This window comes from Bactrocera latifrons, unplaced genomic scaffold (genome assembly GCF_001853355.1).
Source record: "Bactrocera latifrons isolate USDA-ARS-PBARC rearing strain unplaced genomic scaffold, ASM185335v1 scaffold_52, whole genome shotgun sequence".
Classification (NCBI taxonomy): domain Eukaryota; kingdom Metazoa; phylum Arthropoda; class Insecta; order Diptera; family Tephritidae; genus Bactrocera; species Bactrocera latifrons.
In genome coordinates, this window is record NW_017537179.1 from 637146 (window position 1) to 657919 (window position 20774).

A 20774-nucleotide genomic window follows, 5' to 3' on the forward strand; every position below is an offset into this window, starting at 1 on the left:
AAATAATTTAATTAATTTGATTGACAAAATAAAAAATACAGTTTTTTTTTTTTTTTGATTTTTGCATCCTGAACTGGGTATATTATGGACTGCCCCGTAAAAAATTTACCCTTTTATTCCTTAAGATAAGATAAGATAAGGAACCACTGATACCGGAAAACCGTGGGATATAGCTGCCAGGAACTTCATTTCAACTATGGTGATATTTTCATTGATGTGAGACCTTGTGAATGGACAGATTGTGAACTAACCGACCGAAAAATTCATTATCAAATATTGTTGTATGTGAGACCTTCCTTTGATAATTTAACAAATGTCATGAATCTCGATCAACTACGATCCAATTATGAATGCAAACATTTTCCGATAGCTTTGAAATATAGACGCATAAACCTGACAAAAGGTATGAATTCAATTTCATTTTATTGAAAGGATCCGAAATTAGCCTGCTTGATATCAATTCTAACCTGTTAAACGAAAATATGACTACGCCAAATAATCCAACTACAAACAGATCTTGTCACGTCTTCAGTTATTAGTAAAGCAAACAGCAGGTTTTTAGTCGAAAATATTTATCATATCCTTCTTATAAGGCGTACAATCTGAAAACTTATTAAGCACTGTGTTTACGTACAATCTTCTCTTCACCCTCGCAGTCGAAAGTGACTTGAATGCCCTCTGGCAACCAGGGTTGAGACCAGATTTCCACATTGCAATTCTTCACTTCATCATTTCCCACATCAAGGTCCACATTGAATTTGTAGAGCGTACCAGAGACAACTTGTGAGCTTGCTGAGTTCACTTTCGAGATTCTAAGGTAAACAAAGAAAATAGCAGTATATTTAAGTTTGAATATATTCTCGATAGACTTACTTATAAGCAGGTCCGTCGCCAGATGCCAATTTGGTTAATGAATTTTGAAGTTCTTCTTGCGCCTGCTTTAAGTCCTCACCGCTGAGTGGGGTGGCGCCTCCAACTAAGTGCTGAAAGAATTAGTATCAAAATATTTAACTGTGCAAATATATGTATGGAACCATTTTTAAACCGAACTTACTTCTTTAGGCACAGCGAGAACCACTGCGATGACACACCCGAACAACACAAATAACTTAGCACTAATCATTTTCAATTCTAAACGTTGAGAACTACGATCTTTGTTGCTTCTGAACGAAGAGATGAATGAAACTGTTGAAAACTGGGAGGAGAACTGACTTTTATAGGTCTGTGGCTCATACTCGCACTGCCAATAGTTGTGAGCTAACACATAACTATTACATACTATTATATACTTTAGTAATGCATGCATGTGGGAAGCAAACACAAAGACTGAAGCATAGTGATAATACGGACAACGACAGCCATTACGCACACTCAACCACTGTTCTCTCAGTTCGATCATTGTTTACAAATAAATATGCATATGTATGTATAGTATATGTACGTCACCTCACTTGGGTATTGTGTAAAATATAAGCACTAGTGCTTCACACTGATTTCAAATGAGGTATTCTGCAACATCTTTCACAAATAAATAAATGACTGATAACAAATTATACTACGGATATCATATTAAAAGGCAAACAATTTTTTATTTAGGAAAATATTTGATTGTCCGTTTATCTGCCGATTTTGATCCTTCCCAATATAGCATATTGAGTACTATAAAGAGTAGTTCTTTATTTTTTTCTATTCGCATAATTTTCAACTTAAAGACAGAAGAGAATAAAATTGTCCTGAAGTCCGCAACTAATGGTCTTGTATTTAGAAAATACAAGGTTTACAATATAGAATGTTTATTTAATTTTAATACATTTTAACTTCCGTCTTTCTTTGTCAATAAAATCCTAAAATGTAATAAGAAGCTATACTAATTGTTGCAGATGGATTTACTATACAAAACTAATGCTGCTGCTATTCTTAGTTTTGAAAGTTTTATTACCAATTTAGTTCAAAATATTTTAAGAATTTGTGCAAAATTTTCTTAGAGTTTCACACTTTGAACAAGTCAGTGTTTTTTCATAAATCACATTGGATATTTTTTGCATATACAAATGATATGGTGTTATTGGTATCAGGCATGTTCCCTTCAACAGTCTGTGAGGTTATGGAAAAGCACTACGCGCTTATGGACTAGGTGTTAAAACTAATAAAACAGAAATGATGCTATTCACAAGCAGATTCAAAATTCCCCAGTTTAAACTTTCCATTCTAAACGGTACAATACTCTCTATATCCCTCTCATCTAAATTGGGGTTTGAGACTAATATAATCATGTAAACGGCTGTCATAAGACGTATATTTACATATGGAGCTCTGGTATGGTGGCCAGCGCTAACGAAACAATACAACATCACGAAATTAAATGGAATGCAAAAAGCAGCATGTGTAGGTGTTACTAGTGCAATCAAGTCATTTCCGACTGATGAGCTTAATGTCGTCCCGCATCAACTACCCAAAGCATGTTTATTTACAAAATAGCAGCATGTTCTGCAATAAGAATAAAAGAATTGGGTGGATGGATTCAGCAGAATAGCATAATGATATCCTAGCATCATACAAGCGGAAGTACTGGGCAGTAGAAAAGGCCTGCGAAGCTCTATTGAAAAACTACGAGAGGATACATAAAGCAGTAATATACACACATGGCCATGCGGCGCTCCTGGCCTTGTCGTCGCCCATGACAAATTCCAGCATAGTTCTTCGCTTTGAGCCAATTCAGTTCAAACGGCTTCAGTGTCCAGAGAAAATTGCATTTGCGATGAAAAAACACAGGACACAAGGATAGTCGCTAGAAGTGTGTGGCATAAGTAAATCTGGAAATGCTATGTTTTTCACACGCCCAGCTATACGTGGGTTGTTTATAAGTTGGAAAACCATCTTCTCTGTACATTTACGCACCGGAACAGAAACCAAAAAATGTTGTTTATCAAGCTGCGTTACATATATTAAAAAAACAATGTAGAAAAATCGCAAATAAATGAGTTTCAACGTAATATTAATTTAACTTTCTTTTAATTTCAAAACACATATTTTCACGCAGGATAACGCCTTCGGGGTCAGCTAGTTATAAATACAAGTTCCAAAAGAAAACAGCAAGATCAATTTATTTTATTTAAAATAGTCTCCTTCTGCTTCAATACAGTTTTTTGCACAGTCCAAAAGCAGCGGTCGAACGAGATTTTTAACTCATTGGCCGGTATGGCCGCCAGTATGGTGGTGCAAGCCTACTGAATAACTTCTACGTCTGAATAACGCTTTTCTTTCATGAGTAAATGCATTTTTCCGAAAGGAAGAAGTGCCATGTCAGGTGAATACGATGTTTGGTCAAATAATCGGTCACAAGCCTCGATCGATGAAAAATCGTGCACACACCTTTCGTAAGCACAAATGTTCGGTCGAAATGCAACAATTCGATATTTTAGAGATGACCAATTTCATTTCCATGAATTTCCATGAAGATTTCGGCTAATTTTTGCGGAATTCACGCACAGTTTCGATGGAATTTCCGGTGCTCACGGATTTTGATTGGCCCACATGTTGATCGTCATTTATGTCCTCACGACCACTTCGTTGAAACCACTCGTGCACTCTTCTACGGGATAGGCAATCATCGCCATAAGCTTGTTTCATCAATTGAAACGTTTCGGTAAAAGCTTTACCAATTTTAAAATAAAATTTAATGTTGGCTCTTTGTTCGTAGCTCATTATCGCACCGATAGCACAAACATACTGCCACTTAAAACACAATAACTCCACTTCCAATCAATGAAATGTCATGAAATTCTCACTGGACAAAAGGTTGTAATTAGTGAAATCGGACTACAACTACGCCTACTTCCCATATGACACAATATCGGTCAATATATGGAATATACAATTGAAATTCAGACAGAGTCCTTTTCTAACAATGGTGGTATCAAAAATCGCATGAATCGATTTAATACTTCCCTGAGCCCTCATATACCTAATATAAAGATTTACATACTTCCAGGTGACTTTATACTGCATATATGGGCCAATATTTGAGATTTCAATGAAATTTAAGAGCCTGTTTTGCTCATAGCAGTATATCTTTGCCTAAATATGATAGGGTACTGTATGCGAGGTACCGAAATGAAACGAAAATATTTCATAGTTTAAATCGAGTCGATACTATTATAATTCCCATATACATCCGAAGTTGTCGGTCAGTACAGGATTATATAGAATTTATGTTAATAAAAAGTTGCTTACATTCCGATCCTCTTATCGAAGTTTAACATCTTAAGGTATTTTCCTGGCGTTGATTCTCACGTATTTATTATATTTTTATAGATTTTTGGCTGCGACTCACATACTTGTACAAGAGAAATCAGTGCGCAATGTGAGAGATGGCCTAATATAATTGATTCGGCTTCCTTTTTTAATATCGGTGCGGTTTCCTAGCCCCCATATAACTTGACTACCTGAACATATGTATGTGTATCGGTGACGGTTCCTTAATGAATCTGTTTATAATATGCAGTAATCGAGACAATACTTCCCATAAACCCCTATACCTAACACAACATTTTTAAACAACCGTTTGACGTTATAATATATATAAATTTATATATATATATATTAGTGGCAAAATAATAGAATCAACCGCGAAATAATTTCATAAACGGCAAATATTTAATTTAAAAAGCGTGGAAAGTTGTTATGTTAGCTTAATTAGAGCTGTAGAATGAATATTTTCATTAGTAATGTACTTTGAAAAGAAATTGGTATGGCCAATCACTTAACAATGTTGTATGTATGAAAGATTGTGCGTAAAAAATTTTTAGGGAATGGTCACACGTAAAGGGAAATTGCAAAAATATTGAATAGGTTGCAAAAATGTGTGTTTAATCTCCTAAATTCTCATAAAATATGTAAAAAAGAGGCCAGCCACTAAAAACGACGGCAAAAGTCGATATATCGGTCAGTGTGTGAGTTAAGTATTTATTTATCAAATTATTGGAAAATATATTCTCGAATACTAAAATATAAAATATAGATATAAATGTGAACAGTTACTCCACCAAGTCCGGATCTTTTCCTGTTCACAATATATCATATAGAGTAATGCTCGACTTTCCAGCTGATTGGAAAGCGTTAAGGTTGGTCAGTATGTGTGATATTTTAATGAAATTTGATTGACAAGATTCCTTGAAAGTAATAAAATTATTTTAATAGTTTAGCGCTGAATATCAATGCAGTTGGTCTCGCCTTTGATCTAAACCTCTATCTATAATATAATGAATTCGAATCCTCTGGTTGACGTTTTCCACACCATCTCAATATTATTAAATTTACCCTCTGCGATTGAGTTTATGTCACACAAAAGTGTCTCATTTGAAGGTGATTTTATTATAATTGAATCTGATCTATGGTCTAAATATAACTTCATACGATTTCCAATTAGATTGATTCCATCAACGATTTCGTCAAATAAAGAGGTTGAATTCTTTAGCAGCATTTTTTAATATGCAATATCTCAATCAACTGAAGGTAGCTTTGACTCTTGCAAGTTGCAAGAGTATGAATTGTTCGGTTACGCCCGAACTTAGTGCGTCCTTATTTGTTTGTGCAATAGTTTTGAATATACCTTCAAAATTAAACAACTGTAAACTGTTTGGATATTTAAAAATGGCCCTAATTAACATTTAAATGTTCACAAGGGAAAAGTGTTGTTGCAGATACCGCTATCTCCAATTGTTAAACAATAACTGGTATCTAAGTGTTTAACCAAATTCGCGCAAAAAAACCAACATTTTAAATCATTCATACATCTGATGCCTGCAACATTTTTTTAACCAACCAACTAAAAGAAAACACCAAATACTCGATCACGTCCAGATATGTATGCATCTATTTCTAGAAAACATATTACTATGATATACATCGTAACTTAAAATCATTATATTGTTCGCTAAAGAACATTCAAAGACTGTGAACTTCATACAATAGGGCAAAGGAAAAATAGGTTTCTCTTTGGCCATTATAAAAAAGTTTGTTTGGATCCCTTGTTTCACATGATAACAGTAATATCTATCTCAATTCACATAAAGCACAAATTTAAAATTATGTTAATATTATTAACGGGTTTTATATCAAGAAAAAAGGGGCAGATATCAAAGTACGAAATGTATATACATACATATGTATGTATTTGGATGTACATATAAACACAATGCAAAAAAAAAGTTTATACAATCAGCATGTATATTGGCGCCACGCTCTTATTTACTTGATTTAGTATGTATATATGTATATGTGGTCGAGTACAGTGCCATACATAGAACAAATGTCACCGGATTGCGAAATAATTATGAAAGATATTTACTTTGTTTTGTTATCACACACCACTTTGCGTGAGTGGAAATTATCATGCAGAGCTAACAGCATTTCGGAAATACTTCATCCACTGTATACTGAGGCATTTGAAGCGATGATGGAAGCAATAGCGGTGTTAGGGTAGGGCGCCGGTAAAAAGAGGCGCATCCAGCTCATGCTCATAGTTCGAGGTCTGCTTAGTCGTAAATTCCCTAAATTAAGCGGATTTTTTTTGTTAGCAACACTTGAATGCAACGCACTATTCAATCTGTTCAATCGGAGTTCATTTTACGGGGAATCCCCAATCATAGAAAAACTGATTGTCTATCTCCTTTTCACTTTTTGGTTAAAAAGAGCTAGCGTTATTTTAGCGAAGCGTAACAAACTCAGCTCATTCGCATTCATAAAATCAGTGCATATACAAAACAATTATTTTAAAACAAACAGATGCGAAGTAGTAACCAGACGATCCATGTTCCATTGCGATGCTATGTTCGTCACTATCCGTTTCTACTATCGAGTACAGAAATGTTGAAAAAATGCTGCAAAATCTTGGAAGACTACTGAAATACAGGCTTTAAAAGCGCTATTTTAACAGGGAAGGAGTTGGCCGAAAAACTAGAAATTGAACCTGTATTTCGAGCTACAACAAGAATTCTACGTATTAAGCGTCAAGCTAGTGAAATTGCACGCGATGACCCTATAACTTCTTCAGAAAAAAAATTTGAGGTTGAATTTTCCAACTATCTTTTGGACACTACATTAATTTCAGTCAATGAAAGGTTCGAACAGTTAAATGAGTACTCGGAATCTTGGTCTTTTCTGTACAATATTAAACAGATTCCAGAAAAACCCGACTTTGTCAAGCTCTGTAGTGATCTCCAATTAAAATTAACTGTAGACTCTAAATCAGACATAGATGGTTGTATGTTGTGTGAGGAACTTGACTTTTGTCTGATCAAAATGTGGTTACTCCCATTTTTGTTTTAAATTTCATCAAAGATTGCAACTTACAAGAACTGTATCCAAATGTATGGATAGCATTGCGAATATTATTAACTATACCTGTAACGGTTGCTAGTGGGGAGCGGAGCTTTTCAAAGCTGAAGCTGATAAAAACATATTTTCGTTCAACAATTCCTCAATCTAGATTGACAAACTTAGCAACTTTGTCAATTGAAAACGAAATTGCTGAAAACATCGACTTTGACAACCTTATAAAAGAGTTCGCTGATAGAAAGGCCAGAAAAGTAAAATTTTATTAGTGTTTTTGTAATAAATAGTTATTTTTTATAACAAAGAATTATTTATTTTAATAAACGGTTATTTCATTAAATGTTTTCCCTTTTTTCGAATGGGTTTGAATTGTAGTTGGAGGGCGCCGTAGAAATCTCGTCCAGGGCGCTGGTAGTGTTAAAACCGTCACTGGATGGAGGCATCTTATTTCAATAAATTTCCGTACGAAAAGCTTGTAACATACAATTTAGTAAGATTTTCTTTAGTTCTTGCCTAAATAAGATAACCTGTTGCATAAGCTTTTGGATCCAACAACCCAATAATATTTTCCAAAGCTTGTGTGATCCTCTCTTTTTATAATATCACCACAAACTCTGTATAAAAGTAGGTCTTAACCGTCTAATGCAAATTCTGTTACCCAAATGAATATATCTCTGCGGGGTTTGATCTCATAGGTAAGTATGTACGAGATACCTAAATCCAGAAATACTATATACATCCATAGATACATGATCACAAGCCTTGAACTATCTTTTTCCGGATAAAAGCGGTACCCTTCCAAAGTAATTTAGAACTAGGACCAAGCTTTTCAAATAATTAAAGCCTGTTTGTTTCTTATTTCAAACAAACATTTTGCTCGAGTTATATAGATATGAATCAATTAGTTCTACTTGTACAAGTATATTATACTTCGCGTCATCGAAAATTATATTAAAATTATCCACCAATGAGATATATCAGACAAGAGCTTAAAATTAATATAATATAAAGTGAAGTAAAACGTCAACCAGAAGATCGCAATTGGCGATGTTAGGGATCACGGTCTAGACCAACTGCAATCGTGTTCAGCGGTTTGTTAGAGTAGCGGAAATTATTACATTAAGTAAATATTAGGTTGTCAAAAAAGTCTTGCGGTATTTCTTGCGGTATTTTTATTGAATTTTCAATTGTTCAAACAATTTTTTTGATGACTCAGGCCCAGCTCTTGACCAATGCTACGACTGCTACTATGCCGGTCTCTTTCGACCAATTCAGCGATTTTATAGCAATTTTCGACGACAGGCCTTCTGGAGCGTGGCGCATCTTCGACCACCTCTACACCAGAACGAGAACGTTGAAACCATCGTTGTGCGGTGGAAATGGAAACTGTATCGGGTCCATAAACTGCACAAATTTTATTGGCGGCTTGAAATGCATTTTTACTTTTATCGTAGTAGTACTGTAAAATATGCCGTATTTAACTCACGAACGACTTAACAGAAACGACAATCAAGACTTGTTTGACAACCTAATATAAATAATTAAATTTCTGCATTAAACCAAAGAATATTCAATATTAAACGCTCACTTAATTATGCTAAGATACACGCTCATTCAATTTAAGTATGGTGTTATCGTCCCATTTCAGTATTTGTCCTCTGCAAATTGGGGTGATATAGCTTAAACAATTTAAGAAATATACTTATTAAATCTATTGGCAGCCGACTAACACTTTTTATAGAATATCAAACCACAAGTGCCCCTATTTCATGCGATTCGTTTTACCAAATTACAGTTATGTATCTTAATTTGCAGCTTAATTATGGCAACTTCTAGGCTATCCATTAATTATACCTGTTCGAAATGATAAATACATACATATATGTAAATAAAATCATTTTCTGTTTTGCCGATATGAATAAAAGATCTTGTCGTGTGTTTTTCATGTTGTCGGTAACACAAATATATAAAACATATCGACAAATGTTTTTATCAAGTATGAATAGGTATGTCTAATATTTAGTTAGCCAAGGCAGAGTACGAAACTTTATGAGTCTTAGGATAAGAAACACCCTTTTGATGACAGGTGCGTTTCTTTTAGTAACTATGTGTTCAGTTTGTATGGAAGCTATATGTTATAGTAATCCGATCTGAACCGTTTTTTCGGAGATTATTACCTTAAGCAGTAGTCCATGTAAAATTTCGTTAAAATACCACGTCAAATGCAAAAGTTTTCCATACAAGCCCTTTTTTCCGATGGTTCGGTTTGTATGGCAACTATATGCTATAGTGAGCCGTTCTGAACAATTTCTTCCAATATTACATTATTTCTATGAACAATAACTCATACCGAATTTCGTGAAGATATATCGTCAAATGAGGAAGTTTCCCATACAAGCATTTGATTCCGATCATTCAGTTTGTATGGCAGCGATATGCTATAGTTAAGCGATCTAAACAATTTCTTCGGAGATTACATAGTTGCCTTAGAAAATAATCTATTCCAAATTTTGTGAAGATACATTGTCAAATGTGAAAGTTTTCCATACAAGAACTTGATTCCGATCGTTTAGTTTAAATGGCAGTTATATGTTATAGTAGTCCGATATCGGCAGTTCCGACAAATGAGCATCTTCTTCAAGAGAAAATGACGTTTGCAAAATTTCAAAACGATGTCTTAAAAACTGAGGGACTAGTTCCTATATATACAGACAGACAGACGGACATGGCTAAATCGACTCTGCTCAACTTACTGATCATTTATATATATACTTTATAGGGTCTCCGACGCGTCCTTCTGGGTGTTACAAACTTCGTGACAAACTTAATATACCCTGTTCAGGGTATAAATATGTAAGCTCGGCATAAAATGGCCAGTTGCTATATTGAGTAATTCGTGACTTAACCTTAACGGACGCTTAAGGAAAGTAAATAATTAATATATCTGAAAATCCCATCGTACTTCAGGGACATGTACATATATCAAATCATACAATTATGTAAACGCTTTGATCGATTTCAGACTCAGTGAATTAATAGATAGTGAGATCACCCGACACTCACATTTCCGGAAGCTTTTTCGAACCCAAAAATTCATTAACAATTTGTCTTGTAAGTAAGACTTTCCTTTGATATGTAATATCAGGGAAAACGACCAACTATGTCTTACACTGATTCAATTATGAATACAAACATTTTCCGATAGCTGGGAAATATAGACGTTTCTTTAAGCAGATCTTATCACTTTTGTAGTTATAGATAAAGCATACAACGGGTATTCAGTCGAAAACATTTATTATATCCTTCTTATAAGGCGAACAATCTGAAAACTTATTAAGCACTGTGTTTACGTACAATCTTCTCTTCACCCTCGCAGTCGAAAGTGACTTGAATGCCCTCTGGCAACCAGGGTTGAGACCAGATTTCCACATTGCAATTCTTCACTTCATCATTTCCCGCAATGAGGTCCACATTGAATTTGTAGAGCGTACCAGAGACAACTTGGGAGCTTGCTGAGTTCACTTTCGAGATTCTAAGGTAAGCAAAGAAAATGGTTTAAATTAATATGTTGAGAAATACTGCTAAGCAGTATGTTTGAGTCTGAATATATTCTCGATAGACTTACTTATAAGCAGGTCCGTCGCCAGATGCCAATTTGGTTAATGAATTTTGAAGTTCTTCTTGCGCCTGCTTTAAGTCCTCACCGCTGAGTGGGGTGGCGCCTCCAACTAAGTGCTGAAAGAATTAGTATCAAAATATTTAACTGTGCAAATATATGTATGGAACCATTTTTAAACCGAACTTACTTCTTTAGGCACAGCGAGAACCACTGCGATGACACACCCGAACAACACAAATAACTTAGCGTTAATCATTTTCAATTTGAAACGTTGAGAACTACGAACTTTGGTGCTTTTGAACGAAGTGATGAATTAAACTGCTGACAACTGGGAGGAGAACTGACTTTTATAGGCCCGTGATTCACTACTCGCACTGCCGATAGTTATAAGCTAACAAATAACTATAGTATACTTTACTGCTCGTGTGCACATGTTTACAAACATACATACATATGCTCATTGTTTCATGTGGAAAGCAAACACAAAGGCAGAAGCATGGTGATAGTACGGGCAACGACCACCATCACGCACACTCAATCACTGTTCTCTCAGTTCGATCATTGTTTACAAATGAATATTCGTGTGCTTCACCTCACTTGAGTATTGTGTAAAATGTAAGCACTAGTGCTTCACTCTGATTTCAAATTATGCATTCTGTAGCATCATAAATAAATTAATTATAAACAATTTTGGCAGGAAAACATTTATTTTGTCCGCTTATCCGCCAACTCTGATCTACTCATCCATACTGAGTACAATATTTTATCTTCGTGTAGGAAATAATTTCCTAACTAGTTCTGTAAATTGTAAACTGAGGTATGACAATTAAGAAATGAGACTGATTCCATAAAAACCGTATGTCTGAAAATTATTCTACAACGCTGCCATCCCCTTCAAAGTAGTCCCCTTGGGCAGCTATACAGCGATTCCAGCGCGTTTTCCATGCTTGGTAGCATTTCTGGAGCGCTTCGACTGGGATGTCCCTCGGCACGGCCGCCTGGATGTCCGTAATGATATAACGAGTTCGTAGATGGGCGAAATCGGACCACTGCCGCGCTTACAAAAGGCAAAATAGTGTGCAAAAATAATTTTTGAAAAAGTGTAGTTCCGTGCTCTTAAAGGTTTAATATACATACATACATATCTCCCAAACCTATATTTATTAGATTTGCTGAGGCTTATATCGCTTCAGCACTCCTGCCAACGTTGTATGATAAAAACGGACGAAACCAGATGATGACCGGATAACCCCGCCTACTTCCCATATAACGATTCTGTTAAAAAGTATAATCAATACATCAATAAATAAATACGTCAGAAACATAAAATTTTACACCCGAAATCATAAAAGAATTTTGGTGAAATGACGGTTTTAAAGACGATGAAACCAGGCTATACGTATAATTATCTTCAAAATATTGTTGAACCTGTCTTTTAAAAAAGGGGTAATGCCCATATGATTATCCTAATTAAAAGTTTCCGTACCTTTAATCTGTCTCAGCCACTCCAAACGCACATTATAAATATTTTCACAGATAAGGAAAAAAACAGCGTTGGCCTTTACTTGAGCCGAGCTATGCTAGACAATTCTTTATTTTTAAAACTTACTGCTGTCTTGTGAAATGTATAAATCAAAGATAACGGTATGTATAGTACGGTTAAATAATACCAACCATTCTTATCACAAGCATTTGTTGAGAACGGCTGTGCATCAATCAGATTGTAACATACATACGTATATGTATTTACTTATATACATACAAGAACCGTGAGCGAAAGCAATGGTTATCGCTGACAAATATCCCCTATGAAGAATCGTCCACCTATCAATTTGGTCATGTTTCAGTTGATATAAACTTCTTTTAGATACTTTGAAAATGATATAACAGTATTACTATTTTAAATGAACTATTCGTCATTTGCTCAAAAATGAAAGTATTCTCAGTTAGTTAACTAAATTTCACTTATGTATGTAGATGGTGGAGTCCTATAATCGATGATTTCGTAAGAGAAAAGTATGCAATTAAGTAATTAATATAACGGTGTAAAACTTTGCACGAATAGTGTATTTGAGTTGTGCCACCTTATGAGCAAAAATTATTTAAATTGACCCAAAAGTGCTTAAGTCCCTAGGTACCGAATAAGTGAACCCTTTTGTCCAATGTGTGAAATATATAATTGAAATTCAGGAATCATCCTTTCCTGATATTAGTATGTTTGTGTGTCAAAAGTGGTTTGAATCGGGCCAATACTTTCATTAGCCTCCATATACCTATCTTTATACCGAGACTGTGAGCAAAGAGTAGTAGGACTTTGTAATTTAAATTTCGATCGAAATCTCATTTGAAGGAAATATTTTTTTCGAGGCAGGTATGACAGTGTCATTTGAGACAAAATCAACAAAAAAATTGCTTTAAATTTTGTGTGCGGAACCAAATTTCTGGTGCCAAAGCATTCAGAATCGTTGGAATACCGAAAGGGTCAGTGCAAGAAGATTTGGGTTTAAGAAAAGTGAAAACACGATTGGCTCCAAAATCACGAAAACGGCGTGGCGTTAACGTCTGTGAAACAATGCTTTCCGACTACCAGGATGTCGTGAAACGTTTTATACTCGCGATGAGTCCTGAATCTATGCTTACGACCCGGTAAAGGATGATCAATCAAAAATCACGTCAAAGCAGGTCAAAAGTCAAGGTTATGTTGACAGTTTTCTTCGATTATCGCGGTGTGTTGCACTCCGAATTTCTTCCGACTTACTAAATTGTCAAAGAAGATTGCTATTTTAGTGTTATGGGTCACTTGCGAGAAGCTATTCGTAAAAAGAGACTGGAATTATGGCCCGACAACTCTTGGGTTTTGCACCACAGTAATCACCGTCGCATATTCCATTGACTCTTCGTGAGTTCCATTTCATTTGCGGGCTATGAGCCAACTATCATGTCAAAGGGTATTGATGCCTCTTCCAGTCAATTAAAATAATAAATTTATTATAAATACTATTAGATAAAACGTCTCAAATTCCAATCGACATAAAACAAAAAATCACTAGGTATCGTTATTATTTAAGTTGATAAACACGTCTATTGTGCCCAATTATTATGTAAGTTAATAAATTACCTGCATCTAAGCAACAGCCGGATGCACCTAGATTGATTGAACTAATGTCACCTTACTCTATAAATAATCATAAACTCGTTTTTGTTTCATTCTTTGAAAGATCACTTCAAGTATTTATTATCTAAATCATATTATTAGTCACTTAGGGTTTCAGGGCTTGGCTTTCGCTAATGTACACATGAATATGTATATAAAAATGTTTAAGATAATGAGTTAAGTGTAGCAGGTAGTGGGTATTTTGCTTTTGTCTAACTACAAACTAAAATACATTGTTTTAGCACTATTCATAAATGGTAACGTTAGCTTAGTTAAACGTTTCTAATTCTATTCTCATCTTTAGTAATTACTTTGCGATACCAAATGAACGAATAAAATGATAAAATTTGTTAAAAGTAAAGTTCACTAGAAAATAAAATTGTTGCACAATTGTGAATGCAAAAGCACAAATGTACAATGCTTAAGTGTTGAACACGTGCATAAATTGTGTGTGTGTGTGTGTGTGTGTGTGCGTAAAGGTGAAGTGGTACTATTTCAAATAGCGCGCTTCTCCACTCACTACACACATGGAGGTAAGGCTTTGAACCTTTATATATGTATAGGCACGTGATCCAGCAGCTGGGCTCGATCTGGAAATACGGCCGAGCACATCTCACACTCGAAGTAGCGCACTTTGCGTTCCGGTTGCGTTGGTGCTGGCGACGAAGTGGCTGTTACAGCTGACGCCGCGGTTACGCCGTCCGTTGGCGAGAGTGAAGAGAAGGATGAGTCGTTGGTGGTGGTTAATGAGCCACCGTAAGTTGAAGAATATGCGGTCGTTCTTTGGTTGATTACGGAACTTTCTTTTTTCTCACGCCTGTTGCTCTTACTTTGCTTACTTTTCGAACTGCTGCCGTTGATATTTGTAGAACTACGCTTTTGGTGACGTGTGGAACCATTGGTTTGGAGATCCGATTCAAATTCCAGATATTTTCGATTCATAGTGCCGGTCCGATTGCGTGCACTGCGTGCGTAGTGACGTTCATTGCTGCTGCCGCTGCCACCACTCGCGCTCACACCAGCCGACCCGCTGACACCAACAACGATCTCATGCAAATCTGGGGATGTTGGTTCAATTTTTATCATATTATGCTGCTCGTCTTCGAGAAATGGCGTGGAAGACTCGCTTATAAAGCGATGGCGTTCTGCACGATCACATTTGATGGGAGAACGCAAAATCTCTTCGAGATCGTTAACTATACTCGGGTTGAATTTTTCATAGGCTTCCTTGCGTAGCGTCGAAGCTGCATCGAGGAATTGTGTGTCATAAAGATCGACGTTCCTTGAAGAATTTGCGACATGTGCGTCATATTGCAAACCACGTAGCTGGTGTGACGATTCTTCGTGATTATTTTGCCCTATCTCCTGTTTAATTCGTGGTGGGCTTGAACTAATCTGACGTGGCAATTCAGTGGCAGGTGAGAGAATTTCATAGTCATCGACCATCGATCGACCGGTAGGACGCAATAAATCTAAGCCGTTTTGTTCTCTATGCGTGATGACGGTCTTAGAACGTTTTCGTCCATATTCATTATAGGTGGAAGACAATTTTTCTGTATGAATCATGCGTGGACGCGTTGCCTTGGACGTCGATGCTTTTTCGGTCCGTTTACGCGTTTTATTCGCATTATAATTCTTGTTTATCTGCACTTCCTGAGTGCGTTGTGAACCGCCGCCAGAACTAATCTCACTGCCGGATTTATACTTCGGTTTGCGTTCTTCCGGGTCTAAATGTGTAGCACCGCCAACCGACGAACCCACAACAAGTGTGTCAATGCTTTGCAGAGTATTTTCTAAATTCGATAGTAATGTGTTGGAATTGATGAGCTTTGTTTGCCATAAGGTATCGGAGTTACTACCCGTCGATTTATACCGCGGCTTCCTAGACTGCATAAGTAGATCATTATCTGGTAGTATAACACCATCTACTCCTTCTTTCATCAAAGAATTATTATTGATGCTGTCTTTAACTTTATTACGTTTGGATTTTGACGCTTTGGAGACCGGAATAGGTTCCGTGATGCCCAATAGGTCATCTACATTATCCATATCGAAGTCTGACAATTCGATATCACTTCCATTGCCATTTTGTTGGCTTTCCCTCCGCAGGCGTGCGATTTCATGAGGTTTCAACTTTCGCCGCCTTTTGTACTTACGTGGACCCGTCTGAAAACACATAAAATTGAAGAATAATAATAAAATATTTGGATAGTTGTTCCTTACAATTGGTTGTCTCTGCATGGCAGTGTTCATATCACTGTGTTGTATTAAATGTTGCACGAGATCTCCAGATGACGACATTTCCATCGAGCACACGGTGCAGTAGTAAGTATTTCGTTTTGCGTCCAATCCCGAGTGGTGAGATCGTATATGTTCGCGCAAGACTACGCGCTGGTTGAAAGCACGTGAGCACACCGAGCAAGCGTACGGTTTTTCGCCTGTGTGAATACGTTCGTGTTTACGCAAGGTACCACCATCAGCGAACGCCTTCCAACAAAAGCGGCAACCATAAGGTCTCTCACCGGTATGAATGCGAACATGTATTTGTTGAGAACTGCGCGAACCGAAAGTTTTGCCGCATTCATGGCAGGGAAATAATTTACCTGAGGCATTAGTATGCGAGTGTCGGTGGTTGGAGAGAGTGCGACCATCAGGGAATTCTTCCTGACAGACATCGCAGATTACAGACTTATCACGATGAGACGCCATATGCCGCTTCAGACGTGCTTTATTGTGAAAGTTCTTGCCGCATTTTGAGCACGAATGACATTTTTCGCGAGAATGATCCCATGCATGCTTTATTAAAGCTTTACGATCGCGGCATTCCTTGCCACAGAGTATACATGAATTAGGTGTCATGTCGTGTGGATGCACTGACTGCAGATGACGTTTAATCGCTAACTCCTCGAAAAATGTTTCACCACAAAGAACACACCTGTCAAAGAAGCAATGTTTTAGTACACTTCGCCTAATATTAAAAGTGCTTTTAGAAATATAGTCATACTTATATGGTGGATAACGCGCATGTATTTCAGCGTGCGCAAGTAGATCTAACGCCTCGGCAAATGTTTCGCCACATGTGTTGCAGCAATGCCGATCCTTGTCGATATCACATTCAGCGATAGTTTTTATATGTAGTTTGGAGTGTCTGCGCAGCAAATCTTCTCTATGAAATGACATACCGCATTCGCTACAGTAGAATTCCCCATATAAGCGCTCCGATTCGGATTCACTTTGCGTTTCTTCAGCCTCAGCCTCGTCGGGGTCGTACTCCGAATTACTATCTTCAAATTGATGAGTTTTCAGATGTTCTTGCAGACTACCTGCGTCCCAGAACATCTCATTACATTGGTTACACTCATGCGGATGATCTTCATTATGATTCTATAAAGAAAGTCGTTATTAACAATTATATTATTGTTTGGGCTTATAATTGTATCTGCAATATAAAACAAGAGAAAACTTATCTTCGGGTTCACCGAAGTTTGAAAACTCTTCACAAATAAAATATGTACTTTTCGAACAGCAAATTGATTTTAATGACTTAGTTTGTATGACAGTTATATACTCTGATTGTCCGATCTGAACCATTTGTTGGGAGAGTGTACCGCTAACTTATACAATAATCCATTTCAAACTTTGTGAAAATTTCCTATCAAAGTAAATTGTTATTCATGGGCTTGGTTTAAAACATTCAATTTGAATTGTAGCTATATGCTATAGTGGACGGGGTTTTCAGGGTTCAGATAAAAAATTAGTGTAAAATTTCAGATCGATATCTTGAAAGTAGAGGAACTCATATGTTTTTGTACAGACAGGCGGACACGGAAAACTCAACATAGCTTGGAACTATCTGATTGTTACAAACTTTGTGGTAAATTATACATATATATGTATGTATATAAAGTTAAAATCAGAAAAATAGATATGAGTTAAATGTAAAATTTGTCATTCACACCTTGGTATGAGCCAACATTGCCTTCTCACGTGCGAATGCCAATCCGCACTGTTGGCAAACAAATGGTTTACTTTCGTCGATAACGGGGAAGCTCTTTTGATGAGTTGGTGATTGATTCTGTGAAAATTTCACAACAGCAGTGGAGGCCTGTAGTTGTTGGCAGTCTTCAAAAGCACTAGACCTATTCTCCAAATTCGCCAACCCAACTGTTTCGTTTTCATGTGGCTCATTCAAAACATAACTTTCTTCCTTTGGTTTAAGTCGACTAATACGGCCACGACCCGTTGTCGTGGATGTTGAGGTAGATGAACTGTTTCCGCTTACATTATGCGGTTTCCGACTAGATTTTTCGGTACGTTGCAAGGAATTTATGTGTGTGGTCCAATCTTGCTCATAAAAGTGATCGTTGGGTTGCCGCAATTGCAACTGCTGTTGTTCTTGTTCGACAAAGTTCATAACTAAAAAGAAAAAAAAAATTTTTTTTAATCATATTCATGCTTTTATTTAAAAAGAATACCAACATTCTGTATCCAATTCAGGATCTGGAGCATCAGCATGTGCTTTAAGATGATTTATTAAATCAGAACGACGGAAAAATCGGGACCCGCATAATTTACATAAATGTGGTCGATCGTTCTGATGTGCAACTATATGATTCATCAAACTTGTCTTTTTACGGAAACGGCGACTGCAAAAATCACACGGGTATGGACGAAGAGCGGTATATTCATCCTGAACTGTTGGTAACGGCACCTCCATGTCCAGCAAAACTTGCGAACCAGAACAAATTATTTGATCGGCTGGTATTTCCACACTGTAAATATAATATAGAAATTTTTAATGATTATCACCCAACTTGCAATTCATTGTAACTAACCGCTCTTCGCCTTGGTGCTGTACCCAGTCGTCCGTTATCACTTCTTCTGTTACCATTTGAGGTGTTGTATCGACAAAACCATCAATGAATCCATTTCCAGTTTGTTGCAATACTTGCGAACAGTCAATCTCATCTGAAGTGGCGACGACAACTTTACCGTTATCAGCTGCACTGGCATCAATTATCTCCGTTACCATTTGACCATCGCGCGCCATGAATATTAAGTTCTCAGCAGCTATTTGATCAATGTCAACTTCATTTGTTACATCGCCATCTTCATCATTACCGGTGACTAAGTGGTAAGATCCTCGGCCCGCTCCAGTCGCGTCGTTGGAGAGAAGCTCATCTTCAGACGGCATTTGTGGCTTAACAATCAGTTGCTCACTGGCTGCTTTAAGATCATCCTGGTCCTGAATCCATTGTATTTCAAAGGTTTGCCTGTCCATTACACCTTTAATCTGATATTGACACTTTACACCAAATTCTGTAATAACAGAAATGCAAACACAAAATAAGCAATTAATTTAACTTATCCAAACCCCCACTAAGGTTTGGAAAAATATACCACGAGACAATTTCAACGTTGCCAATCATTTGCAACCGATAAAACTAAAATTGTATTTGTTATAATTTAAATCTGCGGAATTAGAAGACTAATTCTAATGTTTGGCGAAATTATTTAACTTTTCTAAACTGGAACTTTCAACTTAAAAACATTATTATTCCAGAAAAGATTTTCGTATTAATTACTATTATAATGTTCTAATAAAGTATATGTTTTCATAACAGTCGGTAGCACTGTAAATTTTTCCAGTCCCATTTATTTTGTGTGACATCGGTTATCTCTTTTTGGCAGTTCTCGTCTTAGTTTCGCACTGCGTTACCGACAATGGCCGCCGCATATTAAAATAGAGTAGAATATCGTTGCCCACCCAACACCACCAGCAAAATTCCAACTATAATCGAACAAAAATTCCATTTCCAAACAATATTTACGAGGTTATGTCCAAATGAGGTTAAGGTGGTTTATTTATTTACTATTTACAAGCTAATTGCCGCTTTCAACGCACCAAAACAATACAACAATCAAATGAAGTAACACTTGAGGAAACATCTGCTAGATGGAATAAATGTGGGTTGAACGAAGTCACACGCGATTACATCACAACGCAATAGATAAAATTTTGTCAAATTTTCACCGAACCCAGTTATAACTGTTAGGGTTTCACTTTCGCCTTTTGCTTTAAGTGTAATTTCCAACGACTGCTTTATTTACTAAGATAATTAAACTTAGCTTTTCACTTTAAGCAATAAAAATTCGAAATTGAAATTCCTTTACTCTTTGCAACCGCACAAAATTTCGACCAACTACTGCAATGCAATTTATTGAATACGCGAATTTCGGTGAGCGGTGGTTACTTGATTGCGCTAACTGAAGGTGGTATGGCACAATGCTGCCATATTGCACAGTAAATGGGTAGGGTGAAATATGCGAAGGTGTTTGTCGAATATAAGCATGAATATTTCAATTTATAAGCTTTGGAAAGAGATAATTTTTTAAATGGGTTAAAAATTTTAATCTTGGCGCCGGCGGAAAATATCACAATAATTTAAGTTATTTTAAGAGAAATTATGGTACTATTCAATTCATAGTTTTATGATCTAAGATTAGAAATTTGTTTTAGTTAATAGTAACTTTTGTTAATTATATCAAATTACGTCGATAAGAGAGTGCAGCGGTTCTTGCCGTGGCTATTTTGACAAATGCTAAGAGTTTTTCGAAATAACCTGTTAAGATTCTAATTGGAATATAAGTATATATATAATTGAG

General features: G+C 36.4%; 3 protein-coding genes across 6 annotated transcripts; all 3 read right to left on the bottom strand.

The window, feature by feature from the left end:
* Positions 1–527: 527 nt before the first annotated feature.
* LOC108974054 (sarcocystatin-A-like) lies at positions 528–1205 on the bottom strand. Its single transcript, XM_018941654.1, has 3 exons — positions 1055–1205; positions 874–983; positions 528–812 (listed from the first exon to the last, which is right to left on the bottom strand). The coding sequence occupies exons 1-3, from the start codon at positions 1121–1123 to the stop codon at positions 614–616; spliced, it is 378 nt and encodes a 125-aa protein (XP_018797199.1). The 5' UTR covers positions 1124–1205; the 3' UTR covers positions 528–613.
* Positions 1206–10612: 9407 nt separating this feature from the next.
* On the bottom strand, positions 10613–11287 carry LOC108974055 (sarcocystatin-A-like). The gene is made up of 3 exons (XM_018941655.1): positions 11142–11287; positions 10961–11070; positions 10613–10867 (listed from the first exon to the last, which is right to left on the bottom strand). The coding sequence occupies exons 1-3, from the start codon at positions 11208–11210 to the stop codon at positions 10669–10671; spliced, it is 378 nt and encodes a 125-aa protein (XP_018797200.1). The 5' UTR covers positions 11211–11287; the 3' UTR covers positions 10613–10668.
* A 2863-nt stretch (positions 11288–14150) lies between these two features.
* Positions 14151–20375, bottom strand: LOC108974050. Of its 4 annotated transcripts, none has more exons than XM_018941645.1 (7): positions 20014–20375; positions 18944–19427; positions 18588–18880; positions 18067–18524; positions 17113–17492; positions 16332–17043; positions 14658–16274 (listed from the first exon to the last, which is right to left on the bottom strand). In XM_018941645.1, the coding sequence occupies exons 2-7, from the start codon at positions 19387–19389 to the stop codon at positions 14658–14660; spliced, it is 3906 nt and encodes a 1301-aa protein (XP_018797190.1). In that variant the 5' UTR covers positions 19390–19427; positions 20014–20375. The 4 variants fall into 4 exon arrangements, with proteins under 4 accessions (XP_018797194.1, XP_018797190.1, XP_018797191.1 ...); XM_018941646.1 differs by having other exon boundaries at positions 19989–20375; XM_018941648.1 differs by having other exon boundaries at positions 20283–20300.
* Positions 20376–20774: the final 399 nt, after the last annotated feature.